At 37.1% G+C, this 22,572-nt stretch overlaps 1 protein-coding gene across 1 annotated transcript in view; it reads left to right on the forward strand.

Moving 5' to 3' along the window:
• Window positions 1–1,826: 1,826 nt before the first annotated feature.
• The window catches only part of LOC136259338 (uncharacterized), a 43,003-nt gene continuing 22,257 nt past the window's right edge, over window positions 1,827–22,572 (forward strand). Inside the window, exons 1-2 of the mRNA XM_066052833.1 lie at window positions 1,827–1,865; window positions 3,140–3,333. Of these exons, the coding sequence (XP_065908905.1) occupies window positions 1,827–1,865; window positions 3,140–3,333 (233 nt within the window). The remainder of the gene's footprint in view (window positions 1,866–3,139; window positions 3,334–22,572) is intronic.

Genomic DNA, 22,572 nt, shown 5'->3' on the forward strand with positions numbered 1-22,572 from the left:
ATCCTTTGGCAAATGCGGTACACAAAGCTGAACTGGAATGAACACTGTAAATATGTTTCAGCTAAAGCTACTAAAGCACTCAATTTTCTTCGCCACTGCCTGTTCAATGCTCCTTCATCCATTAAATCTACTGCTTACAAATGCATTGTCCGCCCCGTTATGGAATATGCCAGTCCAGTTTGGCATCCTCATACTGCTAAAAACATCAATGCTCTGGAATCTGTTCAGCGTAGAGCTGCCCGTTGGGCTTCCAATAGTAGGTGGATTCCTTCATCTCACTGTTGGAGTAAGTCTTCTGACGAATGCATCCAAGCATTAAAGTGGCCTACCATTCAACAGCGTCACAACTACTTTACTATTTGTTGCATTCATGATAGTCTCTACCACAGGAATTCCTTACCATTTAGTGAACATTTTCAGTTGTCCCAAGCTCCCACAAGGTGTCACCCTCTATCTCTCCGGCCTGTGACATCGTCTATCAATTCGTTTCGTTACTCTTTCTTTGTAAACAGCCCATTTCTGTGGAATACCATACCCCATACCATCCTGCGAATTAAACAGCCACCCTTGTTCCGTTTAGCCCTCCGTTGTTTTCTTTTTGAATCTTCTGTATACTTAATGTTCTTGTTTTGTTAGTATTTATTTTTGTTCTTGTAGTAGTTTTGTTTTACAGGTGTATTTGCTTATGTCATTGTTTTTGTAATTTCTGGTGTGTATGTGCTTTTTGTGGGAAGTACGCCTACAGGCTTGTCCTTTTGTACAACCCGGTCTTTTGACAAAATTGATAATAACTAACTAACTAACTACACCATTTTGATGGTGCTGAATAAAAGCTGTTTATCTTTTACCAGTATTCCTTACTAAACAACTAACGAACCTGAGCTCCAGTATCTATTGCTTCACTCTGGGTTAAAACCTTATCATTCCACTGACCTCACTTTTTTACTGCATTTAACTACACTGTTTAAGGAGTGCTTCCTTAGCTCTCTGTAAATCTCTGTAAACTACACTGACTATATGACTCAGGCAAGTTGCACAAGTTTATGGGAGCCTGTATTCCGAGGTTATCCATTGGAAAAAGATTCTGTTTAAACTTCCTTCTGCTGAATGTGGTAGAGCTTTCGTTGCAGAGCAAGCTTGTCTGTTTCGTGCTTATGGGACTGGGAGAGTATTGCTTTAAAGGCTGCCATGATTATGCCTGTGTTTTTGTTCAGCGTCCACATACTAAATCTAAGAATAAAGATCATATTTGTCATCTCAATCGTCGTTTGGCTCTTTGGCATCAGGGTGATATTGATGCGTTCGAGGGGTAGCCAACGTCTTGGGACGCTCGCTCGGACTCTCGTACACTATCTGAGAAATCCATTAAATATTTAGAAATCCCAAATCCACAAAATAGGTTATTCTCGTTATGAGGAAACCTGTACCGGGCACGATGATTTCAGAATAGTATGCTATTCCTTCTACACTCACTCATGGTTTTCTCACTCGCTTCCACAAGCCGAGTATAACACTGGGTATGCCATCGCTTTTGTCTTATTGCCATGCTTTGCGTGAGATATATCAACACTGTTCAGAGCCTCCTTGCTTATTGAGCTAATGAGCATTAAGTCCAGTCAACCTTACCTCTTGAAGTGAATTGACATGAAGCTGGATTGAATGCGCATTGCGATCAATCCAGTTCTGATGTGAAATGGTCTGATCTGGTTTCGATGCACATTTGACTGTAGTGTGAAAAGCCTTAAGTTTAATTCTTTAGCAGGTTATGGATCAAGTATTGATAATGGTGGCTTTTAGGCTATGGTTTGTATTTATCCATTGAAGCTATGTCTGATACTTCATGTTTAAAAATATGGGACAGGAATGTAATTTCTAATTCACTGACGCATGATGGCACACGGCATACAAAGCAGTGTGTATTGAGTGATCACAAGTACTACAGATGTATGTGTACAAGTTGTCCAACCCCAGGCAATGGTGAAGGTGTTTGATAAGTGGATTGTGGATTACTGAAACCCATGCATTAATATACAGAGCTCTGTTTAAATTACTCTAATAGAACATACAGTTCTTAAAATACTCTAATAAAACAGTCAACTGATTTTTGATAAACTATGGTCTACTGTATTTAAAATGTTAGTATATGCACATGTGTATGGTCAAAGTTTATACAATGCAATGACCAAGTTATTTGAATACCACTGTTTCCACAAAGTATAGATTTTGAGAGAATTATAGATTTGTTTAGTGTATTAATAATTACTCTTAATAGAACACTCACTGGAAATAAAAATAGTCTAATTGAACAGTTATTTGTAGATCAGATTGTTTTGGATAACAAAGGTTTGAGTGTGCCTAGTTAAAATGCACTATGTACTGTGCATTAAATGAATTTGTTAATTTTGTTATACATAGTACCTCAATTGTGACCCAGTCTGGGAAAACCGATCTCATCGCCCATGTCAGCAGATTTAATTTTTCACCCAGTACACAAAGCTACATGAATAAGCTTTCACAATCAAAATCAGCTAGACTTGAGTGGTCTTGCTGGCTGCTTTTCCCAAGCCCAGTGGTGATCTGTATGTGTGGTGTGGGGCCTTAATGGAGCTCTGATCAGCCTGGGGATGGCTGTATGTGGCTATACAGCTCCATGGTGTTGATTAAGTACCTCTGCTGTGAATGTTCATTCATTTTAGCTAGTTTTGAGACCCGAATGGCCCATAACTTAGCCTAATTCATCCCTACACCTTCCTTTTTAATTTTTTGAACATCTTGCCCTCCTTCCAGGCCCCTGCCTCCCTTGGAGCCCGTCTGATACAGTCAACCTTGGTTTATAATGGTGGGAAACTTAGTTGTTGGCTACTTCCACAGTGGATGCTCTAGGAGGTAAGGAATTGGTATAAAACATGTCAAAATGTGGAGGACATAGCTTCAACCATTGGCGAACTACAACACACTAAATGCTTAAAACCAGCGTTTCTTGATACTTCTATGATAAGACTGGTTTTCCCAGACTGGGCCACAATTATACATTGGATGTTATAGCTAGAGATTTCATCATAGCTGTACTAAATGCATGCATACCAAACATCTTTTTAATCTGTTGAATTGCTGTTAATGCACAATTGCTATCATATAGTTGGCAGTTATTGGTGGCTTTGTGTCACATTACTTGCTGGAGAAGTCACGTATATGTAGTCAACAAGCTGAGGAGAGGAACTATCACGTCTTCTACCAGTTGTTAGCTGGAGCAGCAGCTAAACTGAGAGATGCACTAAAACTTGATGGGAACACCACCTTCAGTGTATATAAGTTTGTTAGTATTTTGGTACAGTATGGTGCAGTCCACACATATGCATGTACACATTTACATGGGAAATATGTATGTATACATACTTGTGGTGTATGTAATGATGGGGTGTAATTTTATAGTTGTTACACTAATTTATTTAAATGAAGCAGGTATCCACATGATAAAACAAGAATATTGCATTATACCAGGAGGTAATAATAGTGTATTAACTCTTGATTATACTGTACATATTTTTTTCTTTCTTGAAACTATGTGAGTGAAATCTGTGCAATTTACTACAATACTAGACGACAGTGTTGTTTGTACATGTGTAATGCACGTACGTATGTACATAACAAGACTTACTCGAATCTTATGGTGTGTACATATGTATAAATCTCCCTGAAGCCCATTGCGCACTGTACAATGTTTTCTAACTAGCCCTATACATTTTATGTAATACAATGAAAAAGAAACAAGTTGATGTTGTCTACTTCTTAAAACCAGGCACCATGCAGCTAGCTAACTCATCTGGACTTAACCAACTATGTATTACTATTTTATTGTGTTGTGCAATAGCCTGAATGCATAATTTATTTATTGTAATTCTTGGATATCGTAATTCATGAAATTTTTGTAATTCTTAAATTATGTTGCTATGCATTGGTAAGGAAGTGCTTTTTAAACAAACCGCTTTTAATGATATATTATGCATAGAAGTATCTTCTAAACTGTTTTTTTGTTTGACTATAGTGTTTTTTCCCAAACAGCCTCAAAGCTGCTCTTCATTTTCATTCATGTACATAGGGGATACGCTCCCTTTCCAATCGAAGGAATAAGCCATTCCTGGTAGTCTACAAGGCCTGCACTGTTGTTTCTCAATTGTTAAACACCTGTAAAACCCAAAGGGAAGATACGTAATTTATGAACTCTGAGGAGAGTCGCCACACCCGTATTCCAGACCGCCAAAAAGAAACCACCTCAGAGCAAAGTTTACCAGTGTGTAAGTTAATACAGACTTCATTTCAATTGTACATCTTACACATAAAAGCTGCTTTTACCATTGCTCACGTGGGTGAGTACGGACTAACATAGATAGGTACACACACACACACACACACACACACACACACACACACACACACACACACACACACACACACACACACACACACACACACACACACACACACACACACACACACACACACACACACACACACACACACACACACACACACACACACACACACACACACACACACACACACACACACACACACACACACACACACACACACACACACACACACACACACACACACACACACACACACACACACACACACACACACACACACACACACACACACACACACACACACACACACACACACACACACACACACACACACACACACACACACACACACACACACACACACACACACACACACACACACACACACACACACACACACACACACACACACACACACACACACACACACACACACACACACACACACACACACACACACACACACACACACACACACACACACACACACACACACACACACACACACACACACACACACACACACACACACACACACTTTTACGAAAACAATTTCAGTAAATCAAGTATGCGCCCACAGCTGGTCTCTGGCTGGCTGTGGGCGCGTCTGGTTTAAAAATAATTCTGAGCAACAAGTTTTTAGTTTTTCCAGTAAGTAGAGTTGTTTTCCACTGGGCACCATTTTAGTTGTCCAACCACACAATGACACAAGTGGCAATATAGATTCATGCATCAGTTTCATATGACCAGTTTTCTTTGGTGATTATTTTTACTGCATACAGTATGTACCATAATATTATGCTTTTTCAATAAACTATTATTAAATTTTGTTTGTAATATTTTCAATTGCATTCTTACATTGCATGGGCAGTGTTATAAAAATGTGTATGGGTGAATCCATATAACCAAAATATTAGTAGTCCACTGACGAATTTCATATTGTATGCAACTTTGTATACGTGTAGTAACTAGTATTTGCATATTTCACACTGTGTTCCGTTATTATTATTATTATTATTATTATTGAATTGGACGAAAACATAATTGTGTTTGTGTGCATCTGTGCACTGAAGCCGACTGTGCCACATAGTAGACAATCTTCACCCAAGTCTACTTCACATCATAAAAGCTTATATGATCCTTAGTGTGTAACTCACATAGTAATGTTTATATGTATGCGTGCGTGCGTGCGTGCGTGCGTGCGTGCGTGTATTCATAAAAATCGATTGCATAATTGTGACATAGGTTGGATTTTGTGTCATATCTCCATGGTCTTTATCTCGATTCCTTTCAAACCACCAAAAGGCACTCCTACAATGGTTACTCCATCTACATAGCAATTTCAACTCAGTCCATGAAGCGGTTTACCCTGTAGGCGTGACAACAAATCAATCTTGTTGTACGAGAATAACCGGTCATAACTCCCAAACCATTCTTTGGATTTGCACCAAATTTGGTGCTAGGATTTTCCTTTGGACTCCCTTTCTGTGTGCCAAATGTCAAGGCAATTGGAGTACACATTTTCGTTTTATAGCAATTTTTTGCAAGTGTGCATAAACACGAAGAAAAAAAAACTAAAAAAGGAAGAAAAAAATTGAAACGTTGGCAGCTCATATCTTGGAAATGGCTGGAGTGATTTTCTTCAAATTTGGTATGTAGACTCCTCTAGCTGGCGGGCAACTCTGTAGCGGTTTTGGTTCCAATCGGATAAGAGATCACCAAGATACAAAAGTGTGACAATTATGTTTTCTTTCTTCCTGTCAATATACTCATGGTGTGATGCGCCGGTTTCTTGGGCCGCACGACACACTACCGTGTGTCTTGATAATCAATCGAAACCACCATGACCACACCCCTTTTGGGAAAGTACAGATCTTTGCAGGCCGACTCAAAATCAAGACACACGATAGTGTGTCGTGCGGCCCAAGAAGCCGGCGCGCCACACAGTGAGTATATTGACAGGAAGAAAGAAAACATAATTGTCACACTTTTGTATCTTGGTGATCCCTTATTCGATTGGAACCAAATTTGCTGGAGACGTGCCGCACAGTTAGGGTAGTCTACATACCAACTTTGAAGAAATTCGCTCCAGCCATTTCCGAGATACGAGCGAACAAAATTTCGTTTTAATTTCTTCGTTTTTTTCTTCTTCTTCATCTTCTTCATTTCGCACACTTCGCAAAATTCGCCATAAAACACGAATGCGTGCTCTGATTGGGCTGAAATTTGGCACACTTAAAGGGCTCATTAAGGCGGATCTCCGTACCAACTTTGGTAGGAATCCGATGAACATTCACGGAGTTATTACCGATTATTTGCGTAAAATAAGGTCGAAGGTCTGTCACGACTACAGGGTAAACGCCTTGGAGGAATCAGTTGAAAATTGATATGTAGATGGAGCAACCATCGTAGGAGTGCCTTGTTGTGGTTTGAAAGGAATCGGGATAAAGACCATGGAGATATGACACGAAACCCAACCTGTGTCAAAATTACGCGATCGATTTTTATGAATAAAAAAACTATTAGTTTTCGTATCTACCAGGCAAACCGCTTAGAGCAACGAGCTGAAAATCAGTATGTAGCTGGAATAATCATCATAGAAAGTCCTTGCAGTAGTACAGAAGAATCGGATTACAAATCACTGAGTTATGATTCGAAAGGCAACTAGGTGCAGCAAATGCGAGATCGAGATACTCTAATAGAACAGTCACTCTAATAGAACAGTCACCCTAATAAAGCATTCAGCTGCATTTATAATTTACTCAGTTATATTACATTGTAAGTTATTCTGTAGGGAATTCAGCTACAAACAAGTCACCCTGTAGTCAGATCAGCTAGAAGAAGGTACCTAATAGAGAGTTCAGCTACAAATAAGCCATCATGTAGAGAGTTCAGCTCAAATAAATCACCCTGTAGAGAATTCAGCTACAAACAAATTGCCCTGTAGAGAGATCAGCTAGAAGAAGTTACCTTGTAGGGAGTTCAGTTACAAAGAAACAATCATGCAAAGAGTTTAGCTACAAACAAATCACCCAGTAAAAAGTTCCGCTATGAACAGATCACACTGTAGAGAGTTCAGTTAGAAACAAGTCATCCTGTAGATAGATCAGCTAGAAGAAGTCACTTTGTAGAGAGTTCAGCTACAAAGAAACCACCATGTAAAAGAGTTCAGCTGCAAACATAGATATAGATTTCATCATATCTATGTTGATTTCATCATATCTATAGATTTCATACTGTACTGATTGGTCCTTGCATAGATATAGATTTCATCATATCTATGCAAGGACCAATCAGTACAGTAATTCATTCTTCCCTAGATCAATTAGACTGTGGAATTCACTCCCACCTGACCTAATCCAACAACAATCATTACAATTTTTTAAGTACCAACTGAAATTATTATTACTTTCCCCTACCAATCAGTAATCCCATAATCAATCATATGTGACCCGGTCTGCGAAAAGGGCTCTTATAGCCTTTCCAATTGCATATATATGGTAACCCATAACTTTACTGGTGAATATGGTACAAGCCTACAATTTGGTCACTCAACAACCCTAACCTGGCAGTAGCTGTGGGTGTAATTACATGGTGATAGCTTTAGTAGATTAGGAGTTATGATTAGCCAAACATGGATAATTGGAAAGGCTATAAAAGCCCTTTTCGCAGACCGGGTCACATATTGTAAAACATTTTGTATGCATGTTTCATATGTGCGTTAATCCTCAAACTGAGGCTGCACATTTTTGGAAAATAAATAAATAAATAAATTCAAACAAATCACCTGTAGAGAATTCAACTACAAACAAATCACCCTGTAGAAAGATCAGCTAGAAGAAGTTACCTTGTAGAGAGTTCAGCTACAAACAAATCACCCTGTAGAAAGTTCAGCTACAAACAAGTCACCCTGTAGAGAGATCAGCTAGAAACAAGTCATCCTGTAGAGAGTTCAGCTAGAAGAAGTTACGTTGTACAGAGTTCAGCTACAAAGAAACTACCATGTGGAGAGTTCAGCTGCAAATAAATCGCCCTGTAGAGAATTCAGCTACAAACAAATCACCCTGTAGAAAAGTAGATCAGCTAGAAGAAGTTACCTTGTAGAGAGTTCAGCTACAAACAAATCACGCTGTAGAGAGTTCAGCTAGAAACAAGACACTCTGTAGAGAGATCAGCTAGAAACAAGCCACCCGTAGAGAGTTCAGCTAGAATAAGTTACACTGTAGAGAGTTCGGCTACAAAGAAACTACCATGTAGAGAGTTCAGCTGCAAACAAATCGCCTGTAGAGAATTCAGCTACAAACAAATCACCCTGTAGAAAGATCAGCTAGAAGAAGTTACCTTGTAGAGAGTTCAGCTACAAACAAATCACCCTGTAGAGAGTTCAGCTACAAACAAGTCACCCTGTAGAGAGATCAGCTAGAAACAAGTCATCCTGTAGAGAGTTCAGCTAGAAGAAGTTACATTGTAGAGAGTTCAGCTACAAAGAAACTACCATGTAGAGAGTTCAGCTGCAAGCAAATCGCCCTGTAGAGAATTCAGCTACAAGCAAATCACCCTGTAGAAAGATCAGCTAGAAGAAGTTACCTTGTAGAGAGTTCAGCTACAAACAAATCACCCTGTAGAGAGTTCAGCTAGAAACAAGTCACCCTGTAGAGAGATCAGCTACAAACAAGTCATCCTGTAGAGAGTTCAGCTAGAAGAAGTTACATTGTAGAGAGTTCAGCTACAAAGAAACTACCATGTAGAGAGTTCAGCTGCAAATAAATCACCCTGTAGAGAATTCAGCTACAAACAAATCACCCTGTAGAAAGATCAGCTAGAAGACGTTACCTTGTAGAGAGTTCAGCTACAAACAAATCACCGTGTAGAGAATTCAGCTACAAAGAAACTACCATATAGAGAGTTCAGCTGCAAACAAATCGCCCTGTAGAGAGTTCAGCTACAAACAAGTCACCATGTAGAGAGTTCAGCTAGAAGAAGTTACATTGTAGAGAGTTCAGCTACAAAGAAACTACCATGTAGAGAGTTCAGCTGCAAACAAATCGCCCTGTAGAGAATTCAGCTACAAACAAATTACCCTGTAAAAAGATCAGCTAGAAGAAGTTACCTTGTAGAGAGTTCAGCTACAAACAAATCACCCTGTAGAGAGTTCAGCTAGAAACAAGTCACCCTGTAGAGAGATCAACTAGAAACAAGCCACCCGTAGAGAGTTCAGCTAGAATAAGTTACACTGTAGAGAGTTCGGCTACAAAGAAACTACCATGTAGAGAGTTCAGCTGCAAACAAATTGCCCTGTAGAGAATTCAGCTACAAACAAATCACCCTGTAGAAAGATCAGCTAGAAGAAGTTACCTTGTAGAGAGTTCAGCTACAAACAAATCACCCTGTAGAGAGTTCAGCTACAAACAAGTCACCCTGTAGAGAGATCAGCTAGAAACAAGTCATCCTGTAGAGAGTTCAGCTAGAAGAAGTTACATTGTAGAGAGTTCAGTTACAAAGAAACTACCATGTAGAGAGTTTAGCTGCAAACAAATCGCCCTGTAGAGAATTCAGCTACAAACAAATCACCCTGTAGAAAGATCAGCTAGAAGAAGTTACCTTGTAGAGAGTTCAGCTACAAACAAATCACCTTGTAGAGAGTTCAGCTACAAACAAGTCACCCTGTAGAGAGATCAGCTAGAAACAAGCCACCCGTAGAGAGTTTAGCTAGAAGTAGTTACATTGTAGAGAGTTCAGCAGTTTAGCTGCAAACAAATCACCCTGTAGAGAATTCAGCTACAAACAAATCACCCTGTAGAAAGATCAGCTAGAAGAAGTTACCTTGTAGAGAGTTCAGCTACAAACAAATCACCTTGTAGAGAGTTCAGCTACAAACAAGTCACCCTGTAGAGAGATCAGCTAGAAACAAGCCACCCGTAGAGAGTTCAGCTAGAAGTAGTTACATTGTAGAGAGTTCAGCAGTTTAGCTGCAAACAAATCACCCTGTAGAGAATTCAGCTACAAACAAATCACCCTGTAGAAAGATCAGCTAGAAGAAGTTACCTTGTAGAGAGTTCAGCTACAAACAAATCCCCCTCTAGAGAGTTCAGCTACAAACAAGTCATCCGGCAGAGGGATCAGCTAGAAGGATCACCTTGCAGAGAGGTCAGCTACAAAGAAATCACCCTGCTTCATCTTTTCTTCTTCATGTAGTAAAGAAAAAAATGACAGGTTAAAAAGCCCTAAAGCCGGCCATAGGCCGGCTTTGGGGTATACAAATGCAAAAAGAAGTGAAATCTAATCCAAAACAGCCAAGCTGTAAAAAAAGAGTGCGGCCCTGAGAAAGGCTATGGTGAAAAAAGATGTGAAATCCAAGGTGGCGGCCAAGAAATGGCTGTGATGGTAGGTTAATGGTAAAAATTTTAATAACAACAATTCAGTGAATTTAGTGCCACTTGGTCTTGGCACAAAATTCACTTGAATTGTCGTTATTAAAATTTTTACCATTAACCTACCATCACAGCCATTTCTTGGCCGCCACCTTGGATTTCACATCTTTTTTCACCATAGCCTTTCTCAGGGCCGCACTCTTTTTTTACAGCTTGGCTGTTTTGGATTAGATATTCTAATACAGTAGTCATCCTAATAGAGCTTATAGCTAGCTGTATGCTTTGCAAAAAGCTAAATGAACTAATATATTAAAATTATCAATTTAAAAATGAACTAGGATAGCTCATGCCAAAGTAGGGATTTCCCACTGAGCTATGCTGTAATAGCTATATCTCTTGTTTAACTACTTTTTATTGCTTGGATCCCTACTTCATTTGTAATTTTTAGTATACTATGTATAAGTAGGTTTAAACGTACAAGATGTATGGGTGAAGAGGAATAAACAAACCAGTTTTCAGCAAGGCGATTTAGTTTTTAAACATGTAATTCTGTATTGAAATAATACTTCCGCATGCTATAGTGTACAGACCTGCGATAAAATTCAACGGATTTGACATGTTGTACTCGACAAGATGGCACTTAGATTTACCAACTGTTCCCAAGATATGAACACAAACAGAAAGGATGTAAAATAATCATCGTTTCATGAAGATAGGAGAGTCCAGGAGTGCAATTAGTGTTTCTGAAGGGCTTGTTAATCATGGAAGACGTACCTTGGTAGAGCTGGGTGATATCACAATTTCCTACCAACAATATGTCATCAGCTGAAACACCACAATATTACTAATTAAATACCACCATATCCATACTTAGGTGGTACAGTACTAAGGTACAGGAATGGCAAACAGCAATGGAACGCTACTTTATGGCCAATTTAATACACAATACTTTATGAATTTAACTGGCCAGTTTAGTGCACAATACTGAATTTATGCCACAATACTGGTAGAAGTAGCTTTTTCATTCACCAAAAAGGCTGGTACCACTTGCAGTAGTTTATACACTCCTCATTTAAGAACACCTCTTGTCTTAGATTCCACACAAAATTACATCATAATAACAAAACTTATGAACATTATTTGAATCATACACTAACGTAAGTACGTACACATGTGCGTTGATAGTCAAACCAGGGATATCCCATCTACAATTTAGCCTCTGATAATTCAAGTCTCTTATTGTAATGTACTTGGTACCCTTTATCAGTCTATTTGATTAATTAATTAATTAAAGTAATAATCCCTTTAAGGGATGAATTGTTGCATTAAAAACACACGTTACCTGGGCCAAGGGATGTACATCAATGTTCTTTTAACAGCAGTATGCGATTTGGGAGTGAAAAGAGTGAATTCACAAACACAGCAAAATGTGTGTTTTAATGTCACAATTCATCCCTTAAAGGGATTATTACTTTATTAATAATTATTTAATCAAACAGAGTGATAAAGTGTACTAAGTATATTACAATAAGAGACTTGAATTATCAGTGGCCAAATTGTAGATTGAATATCCCTGGTTTGACTATCAATACACATATGTATGTATGTATGTATGTATGTATGTATGTATGTATGTATGTATGTATGTATGTATGTATGTATGTATGTATGTATGTATGTATGTATGTATGTATGTATGTATGTATGTATGTATGTATGTATGTATGTATGTATGTATGTATGTATGTATGTATGTATGTATGTATGTATGTATGTATGTATGTATGTATGTATGTATGTATGTATGTATGTACGTAGGTATGTATGTATGTATGTATGTATGTATGTATGTATGTACGTATGTACGTACATAGGTATGTATGTATGTATGTTTGTATGTATGTATGTATGTATGTATGTATGTATGAATGTACGTACGTAGGTATGTATGTATGTTTGTATGTTTGTATGTATGTATGTATATATGTATGTTTGTATGTTTGTATGTATGTATGTATATACGTATGTACGTACGTAGGTATGTATGTATGTACGTATGCTTGTATGTATGTATGTATGTATGTATGTATGTATGTATGTATGTATGTTAGTGCATGATTCAATTATGTTGATAAGCATTGTTATTATGATGTAATTTAGTTTACATTTTGTGTAGAAGCTAAGACAAGAGGTGTTCTTAATTGAGGAGTGTATAAACTACTGCAAGTGGTACCAGCCTTTTTGGTGGATGAAAAAAATACTTCTACCAGTGACTTAAATTCAGTATTGTGCATTAAATTGGCCAGTTAAATTCACAAAGAAGTGTTCCATTGCTGTTTGCTATTCCTGTGCATTAGTACTGTACAGTAGCACATTCTTATAGATAAAATAACACTGTGCTAAAGTTGTAAAAAAATGTTATTGCTGGATGAAAGTACGTACTTACATGCACTTAAGTTACACAATTAGATTGTTAATGACCTATCATTGCAGAGTTAGTAATTTTAACAAATTGGTACGTAATCTCTATTCAGTGAGAGTTTCTTACAGGTTTTTGCAATTTACCTGTAAGAAACCTGTACTGCAGTAGAGTTTGTCGCCTTTGCAGTAGAATTCATCCCGTTTGCAATTGAATTCGTCGGTTTTGCATGCAATTGATTTTGTCACTTTTACATTAGAATTCATCTCGTTTGCACAAGAATTCATCCATAACAAGATTGGCAGCTACAGTAAACACAAAAACAAGTTGTAGCAGCTGCTCCATGATCTTGTTGAAGTACAATTGTTGTAAACAACTGTTTATAAGGCAACGATTCTTCTGCTATGGCTTCTTCAGCAACATTTGTAATTGTGCTTCACCACTGGCGATGGGTATGGTCACTCACAAACAAGCTAATTAACTTGACAGACAGCCAATAGCTTTGCAGCTTCAATTACTCTCTAGTGAGCTATAGTGTCTCAAGTGGTATTCTCTGTGACAAAAATGATTCACCTTGTGATGAGTGGCTGGTTTCTTGCAGTCAATGTAGGTCTTGTGTGAACATGACAAATTCTAATGCAAAGCAACTAAATCAATTGCAAACCAATGAATTCAATTGCAAATGGGACAAATTCTACTGCAAAGGCGACAATTTCTATTGCAAACATGATGAATTCAATTGCAAAAACCTGTATCAAGCAATACACTACTACTGTTTAAACAGGGATCCCCTAAAATGACGTGTGATACCTAAAATTCCACCTCTAAACATTATCTTAGAAACATCTTACGAAAATCACCTTTATGGAATAATGTTAGTCCATCTAACATCAAATACAGCATTATAGGCAATTACAGGTAACATCAAAATTTGAGTTTGATTGATTTTTTAAAAGTTCTATATAACTTTAAAAAAATCAATCAAACTCAAATTTTTGTCTGGCTGCTTGACCATGGTTGCATGGCTGGAGGCCAAACGAACCAGTGCACAGTCACCATTTTGCGCCACAATTACAAACTCACCAGTGGGATGTGCCTTTTGGGGTTCCAACGAGTGTGTGCCATGTGTATCCTGTCTTTCCTTTTGTCTTTCAATCAGGCTGGTTGTTGATGAAACCATATCCAGGTGTTAGTTTTCCAAAACTTTTCTTGAGTAGTATATTTAGACACCACACAATTATTTTAAAGCACTTACGACTGTTGTAAAAAAATATTAGACACCTGGTAGATGTCTGTAACTTCATAATAGGTTTGAGACCATGCCCATTAATGATTTTGGTTGATTAATACCAACCAAGCACCTCTAAACAATCTATTTACTCAAACACAATGACCACACCCCTTATTGGTTTAGCTGATAAGGAATAATGGTTGTATCTTCACTAAAGCTATCGCTTTGTACTATCTAGACATTTGTACCATGTAGTGTACATATCTACTACGTATATACGTACAGTACAGTCAATATATACATAATAATTGCTCATTTACATAAAATAGTGTTTGTATAGTGTGAATAACTAACTAATAGATTTCTTAGTGCTACTAAGAGTATTTCTACCTAGTAACAGTAACTTTAAGCTGTCTGCTCTTTTGTGGTTGGAATAGAAACTAAAGGTTTAAATTGAAACACTTTCATAATGTTCATAAGGTTAGATAACCTTTTTGGTATTGACCACAAGTACAGATGTACATATGTATAAACATGACAGCTTTTTTCTGACAAGTTGCTATGAAATTTGAAATTATATATTTAACAAACTTTCTACTGTCTACTTGTCTGCCTGTTTGAACTTTGATACTTGCACACTTTATAAATTATTGAAATTTTATTGAACATTCCCAGTAAAGGTTACTATTCTTAGACACAGTGTCAATGTGTAAGTGATTTCTTGTTGTGGTAACCTGTATGGTTGAAACTGAAATCACATTGTACTTTCATAATTTTAATAAGGCTAGATGACCTTCTTAGCAAAATAGCAAATACATATAGGCTTATCTTAGAATTATATGAAGTATTCTGTCCAATTATTGAAGGAAGTCTATACTTGTATAAACCTATTGTTTCTGTAAGGAATCATATTCTGCATTCCTGTTTAAACTTTTTGTAGATCATTATATTAACCATTGTACCTATGTATCATCAAGAGTACATAATAAAAGAATAGAATACTCTTGGTACAGTGTATCATGTATCAGTGCACATGTAACATTTTAGCCCACACAGTGTGACTTAGAAACAGTACCATAAGTCCATATGTATTACCACGAGCCTGTGTATGAATTGCTTGAGTATAAAGTACCTTGTTGAATGCTTTGCTAAAGTCTAGCAAAATAACATCAGTTTGGCTTCTGTTACGTAACCCTTCGAGGACCGAATTAATTTTCAAGTGTGGCGTAACTTTCTGTTATAAGGAAGGCATTGGTCTACTGTAAAACGAAGACGGATTATTGTTTGGCATGTAATTTCATACACAGCAATAATATCATAACAGTTTTGTTCTACACAAAACAGTACTTGTGATATAAAGCGATGAATGGGTGATGTCATCTCCACTGAACATCTGCTTTGTTGTTTCTTAATTGCGAATTCATGAGATAGTCATGTGATCTTTTGTATACAAATTGAATCACCATCATGAGCTGAGTGTGATGGCATTTAGTTTGATGCACTAGGACGAAGTGCCATCAAGATATGGTCGATCAAAGTAGCAGGTGTAGAGTAATGGCGGACTAGAATTGAAAGAGCTACTTTTTCTTGGCGGCCTAGCAGCAGAGATTGTTCAAACAAAGCAATACTTGGTGTGAATTTCATGCCGAGTATCGTGGTGTTGGTGAATTTTTTCTATAGTGTACTGATAAGTAGTAATAACGGCTTATACCAGCCCATGTACTTGTGTCCAATCTATTGGACTTTGGTCTTCGAAGGGTTACTATCCGTTTAGAACTCACAACAATGCTTTATCGTATTCATAAAGCTTTGAAGTTTTACAAAGTACATGTATGTACAGTTTGGCAAATATATGTAGTACACTTTCAAAAGTACACTTTTACATGTATGCTTTCCCACGCAACATTCTGTAAATTATAAACTATTGTGTAAATTTATGTGCATACACTATATACTTTATAATCCAAAGAACTACACACATACATGCATACATACAGGTTACATGTCTATGCATAAACTCAAAACTAGCCTAGCTACATGTAACTACAGTACCCACTTATTTGAGGTACACTACATTTAGTCACTATAATATACAACAAATCAACTTGATACAGTAGATGTGTACATACATAGCTGCTAATTCAGTTCAGTTGCTGATAACTGTGAGTGCATGGTGTCCATCTGTTGAGTGGTGTCCATCTTTTGAGTGGTGTCCATCTTTTGAGTGGTGTCCATCTGTTGAATGGTATTTTTTACTCCCACTACAACCTTGTTATCTGGCTTTAATACAAAATAAGTAAACAAAGCAATTAGGAATGGATATTCAAGATTTTGGAATTCACGGTAATCACTGAAGCTGGTTCCCAGTGTCAAAATGTAAAGCATGGTGATTAAATAATACATTATAGTTGCAAATATAGCAATTGAAGAAACAAGGTGCTTTTTCCCTCCCTCACCATTATACGCAGCGAATATAGCCAATAATATACCAAAGATGCAAAGAACAAAGACTGCTATACCAATACAAGTAAGTATGGTTTCCAAAGGGTTGTCAACAAATGCTAGTATCAGAAAAGGCAAAAAGTAGGTCACAAAAAGTGTGATGTTTAGTATTATTAGTGCTGGAGTTATTATTTCCACCAAATGCTTAACAGAATCCTCATCAGTAATTTCCTGGTAGCCGCTTCTGAGCTGCAGTTTCTTACATTGTCTTTGCCATCTTCTTAGTGGTCTCACAACAACCAAACCAACAGTAAATATTGTAGAGATTAAAGAAGATACCAGGTAAATGTATGGTATGGCCCGGTCATCTACTCTGTTACTATCGTTCTTGCGATCATCGTAAAAACTGGAAGCTTTCCTATGAAATACTTCATTCCCATACTCAATAAGTCTTGCACATGATATAATTTGTATTACAAGTATTGCTATAGTTAGTATCACATGTAAGGTTATCACAGTTGGCAAATATGCTTTTCTTATCACTTCGTCATATCCTAGTTTGTACTTCAAATATTCGTCATCTTGTTTATACAGAATTGTTGTAAGTTTGTGAACTCTTTTACTGATGTAAGCAGGCACTACTGAAACAAGAACTAATGGTGATAATATTGGAAGTAATATTAACAAAATCCACATTACTTTAACCGCATTGTAATTGTCAGTTTCACCTGGACTGTATGCATGGAAGTAATATTTACTGATGAACTGTATTGGTTGATCATGGTAGCCAGTCACTGCATATGTTTTTATCTGTAGATAAGGAAAAAAATTATACTACGTGCTTTTAAGCGTGCTCTGTACTGTACTGCACATTGCTTAGCACTACTAAAGTCTTGCTAAATATGTAACTGTATCCTCAATTATCTCATAACCTAAAAATGGCAGAGGGCATTTTGTACACAGAGAGGTACTATAAAATTATTGGGACAGATAGCATTTTGTTATGATCTAATAGTATTCTACAGCAGGGCTACAATTTACCGCAAGACATGTCATGCTTCCAGTGAATTCCAAACCATTTTGTTCTACTGACATTAATCTTCATAGCAAAAGAAACACCCGCTGGAAAAAATACAGTGACTATTCAGCTTAGTTTTTGTTTTGTCAATACGTATACAAATTAATACACTTTTATTATTGTCTATAACCTTGTTATACATTGTACATTTGTTCTAGCACCCAGCACATGCAACTTCTATAGCTTGCTTGTGAAGCAGTAGGTGAACAAGAACTGACTTGAGTTTAAAAACCCTGCACTATCGTGCAAATGGGGTGCAAAACCCAAAACATATTTTGTGGGGAAACCATATACTAACAGTACAGAGTGCATTTGATCATTTTGTTATATTAAATTACCAGGTATGTTAAGCGGGACAGCAGTTTACCATAGGCATTCTCACAAAGACATGGTAGTTGGATGGATACACCGTATTCCACAATATTTATTGTAAACAATGAAAGTGACACCAGTGCTTTTGGGCCAAGTAAGTAAATAGATGATGTACTCCAAATGTATAGTTCACTGTTGTGTAAACAGTTGATGCTTTTATCTTCAATCATATCATAGTTCTCATCACTAATGTTGGAAATAGAAACTTGAAAGTTGTAAATAATCCTAACAAATTGTGCAGAATCTTTTCCAGTTCTATAGAATGCCTCAGTAAGTTGATCCAATAAATCTTGATTGCATAATATGTATGCATGAAGCTCCTGGTATTTTTCAATGCAGCTCACATTCTCTCTGTCATTACAACGAGTGATTTCATCACATACCATACCCTTAGCTTTGTCGTGAAGCTGACAAGTTATAAAGACTACAATTATTGAAAACGTGACTAAGGAAGAACTCATGATACCTAGTGTTGTCTATATTTTCACGGCCGATTATATTTACAGCAGATATTTCTTGGTTTTTATAGTCAGTGCAATTGTTATGCATGCATATGCATCCATTGCATACATGCAAAAGCTCTGATCATGGCATGTAACCACTAACTTCCTGCTAATAAGCCACTGATTTCCTGTTAATAGCCTGGTGATTAGCTAATAATGAATAATGTGGTTTGTACTGTGAATTTCTTGCATTACCACGTGCTGTGTATTAACGTGTGCACGAAGCATCACATTGTTAGAGTATACTTTATTTTACATAAAGTAGCAAAGGGTCTTTTAAGCAAATATAAAGCTGGTGTGTGAAAGATTCAGAACAAATATGAAAAATACTGTGGTTATGGGGTTATGGGTTAACAACAGTTATGAAAAGTACAGAAAACAGCCAAGCAATTAACAAAAGTGTAGTTTTTTTGTTTTTTTTTTGGCCATGTACATCAAATAAACAAATATATTTTTACTGCTGCTACTATATGTGTGTAACAATGACCACCATACTATATGAATGCCTACAAAAGTTGCATGTACGTGCATACACTACATATGGTGGGTGACCTTGCAGGGCCGGAGCCCAGAGATTTTGAGTGGTCAGGCCATTCATGGACTGCAATGGAGGTCATAGTCATGCACACTACATTTTATTGATTTGAAATTTAAATCAGATTATCTACTGTAATTTTTTTGTGGGTGCTAGCTACAGCATGCATTAGCATGCTAAGCTAAAAAAGTCTGGGGGCATGCTCCCTGGGAAAATTTTTGAAAATACATGTTCTGAAATGGCATCTGGAAGCTATTTTACATACACGGTCTCTTCCTGCATTTTAACACCAAGAATATATCCAGGTAATTTTGTGCTACTGTATACCAATTAATTCAATTTAATATATAGCTAGTAGCTAATTTTACTTTCATGATATAAAGTGAATTTAGTTCTTTTGAGATACAGAAGCAATTTTGATTGTAATTGTTAATGCTTAACATGCATTATCAATTAGCCTATTGTGCAATTCTATGCAGATGGTTCACTGGAAAGTAATTTGAAGACAATTAAAATGGATATAATGGTTTAGATCAACCAGACTGAACGAGTGTAAAGAGTACTGATATTGTATACTGAATGCTCTATTATCACGATGACTGTTCTATTAGAGTATAATGTGATGACTGCTCTATTAGAGTATCTCGATCTTTTTGCAAATCCAAGTGGTTGAAAAGTGGTACGGCCAATGCCGGACCGGCCGGACCATGGGCTCCGGCCCTGCTGACTCAGTGCCGCGGCCTTGTACAACAAATACCATATAGCTGGTAATTTTCGAAAGGTTTTTATTTTCGGATATTTCGAAGAGGCCCTTCTCTTCGAAAATAAATTCCCATGTCCGGTTGCTTTTCGAAAATAAATTCCCACAAGTGAAGGCAACCGGCGTCCAACTTTCGGCGATTCGTTCGTGTATTCCTCGAGTTTTAGCTCAGTATTGCTGATGATAATGGGTAAACTGTATCATTACTGTACCAATAACCAGAAAACAGGTGATCCAGTATGGGAATTGATGCCGTCTGCCTAGAATCTATGCGAGAATCTATGGTGATTAGGATACTATGAGCTAGCTATGATCGAGCGTGATCGTACCAGTGAGTTCACTCCACCCGAGACTCCCTCAGTCTTCTCTCCAGTGCACAGGAATGGGGATTATTGCATCAAATTTGTAGATCTACCAGTGCCACTTACCTGGGAGTAACAATAGATGAACACCTGAAATGGACAAACCATATCCAACATGTTACCTGTAAAGCAAACTCAGCCAATGCCTTTTTGCGACGTAATATTAGCTCTTGCACTCAACAAACTAAGAAGCTGTGTTATCTAGATTTAAGATTTAAGATTAGGTACTGGGCAGTCAGCTCAGCTGGTTTGCCCAGGGGGTGAAAACCCCAAATGGTACAATCAAATACATACATACATACATGCAATTTGATAATTAATTACAGTAGTGAAGGTTAAGTACGTAAATAAATTCATCCAAATTTCTTGATTCTATTATATTAATTGGCAACTCATTCCAGTCTTTTTTTTTATTTTTATTTATTGTTACTGGGCAGACGGCAATTGCCGATGCGCCCAGGGGGCGATCAACACCCCAAAGAAATCACACATACACATAAGATATACAGCAAACAATTAGATAGACAATAAGTAATTAGTAAATGTATCTATGTTTTCTGATTCTATGACAGATACTGGCAAGCTGTTCCAATCTTTGATTGTTCTTGGAAAAAAAGCATGTTGATAATAACTAGTCTTTACCAGTTCTAGGATAATAACTATATTTATAGGTGTTGAGGGTTGCTTGTGGCAGGATGAAATGATTGGGGTGATGTTGCCTGGTACAAAATTGAGTTCTTTGATAATGTGAGGGGATGGAGATCGGTAGTGTATCATTAATTATTTTATAGAATAGTGTTAATTTTGATGACTGACGGCGTTGTTGTAATGTAGGTATACTAAGAGAGGACAATAATGATGTAACACTATTTCTGGAGTAATCTGATAAAATCCATCGAGTAGCTCTTCTTTGCACCTTTTCTAACTTATAAATGTCAGTGTTATAATACGGATCCCAAACTGGGGCGGAATATTCCATAATTGGTCGAACCAATGTTAAATACGCTGTTCTTTTAGTATCAGATGGGCAGTTGTTTAGGTTTCGTTTAATAAAATTTAGCACTTTGGTTGCTCTAGCAATGGTACATCCTATCTTAGAGTATGCATCAACTGTCTGGTCTCCATACACTAACAGTAGCATCTACAAGTTAGAAATGGTCCAACGAAGTGCTGCAAGGTTTATTATAAACAATTATTCACCCTGTGCTAGTGTAACTGAGATACTAGATCACCTGAATCTACCAACTCTTGAACAGCGACGGAACAATTTGAAGCTAGTTATGATGTATAAAATGGTGCATAGACAAGTTCACATCGATAATGGAACCTACTTAATCCCAACAGCAAGCCAAACACGAGGTCACGATCAACGATTTTTGCAGCCACACTCCAGAATTGATTCTTATCTTTACTCTTATTACCCCTCTACAATATTATGGAATAACCTATCTAGCAGTACTGTGGAATCACCTACCTTAAACACATTTAAACAATGTATTAATTATAGCTAAGTACAATCACTACAATTTATTCTTAATTTAATCTGTTGTACTATATACTCCATATGGAGGTTTCTGTACAGTAAACAAATAATAATAATAATAATAATCAGTAAGTCAGTTTTCGGAAAACATCCACGCAGCTTCATAATTTGTGACACGAATTTCCGTTTATTTGAAATCCATCCGGACTTTGAAATATGCACTCTTTGAAAATAAAATCTTTCGAAATTCAGATTTTTATTCTTGTGCGAAAATTTCTGTTTCGAAAATAACCCGCTATACAGTATGTACTGTTTAGTGTAGAAAAGTAGGTACAATACTTGTTAGTTCTACTCATAAATACATACATAAGTACGTATGTTGCTTTCAATTTCTGTTTGTTACTGTTAAAAACTACTACTTTACTAAGGTAGTCCACTCCTTGTGTACAGTACTGTTGTAGTCAGTTATTCCTTGTTGTGGTTTGGTGGTTGCATCTGAGGCTGAAATTGAAAACAAAAGTGGAAATTGAAACACTTTCATAATGTACATAAGAAATTGCTGACTTACAGTATGTACTTGGTAAGAAAAACAACAAACCTGCAACTCATTGTTTTCTATATTCTTAGTATCCATAAGCCACTC

This window comes from Dysidea avara, chromosome 6, assembly GCF_963678975.1.
Source record: "Dysidea avara chromosome 6, odDysAvar1.4, whole genome shotgun sequence".
NCBI classification, from domain to species: Eukaryota; Metazoa; Porifera; class Demospongiae; order Dictyoceratida; family Dysideidae; genus Dysidea; species Dysidea avara.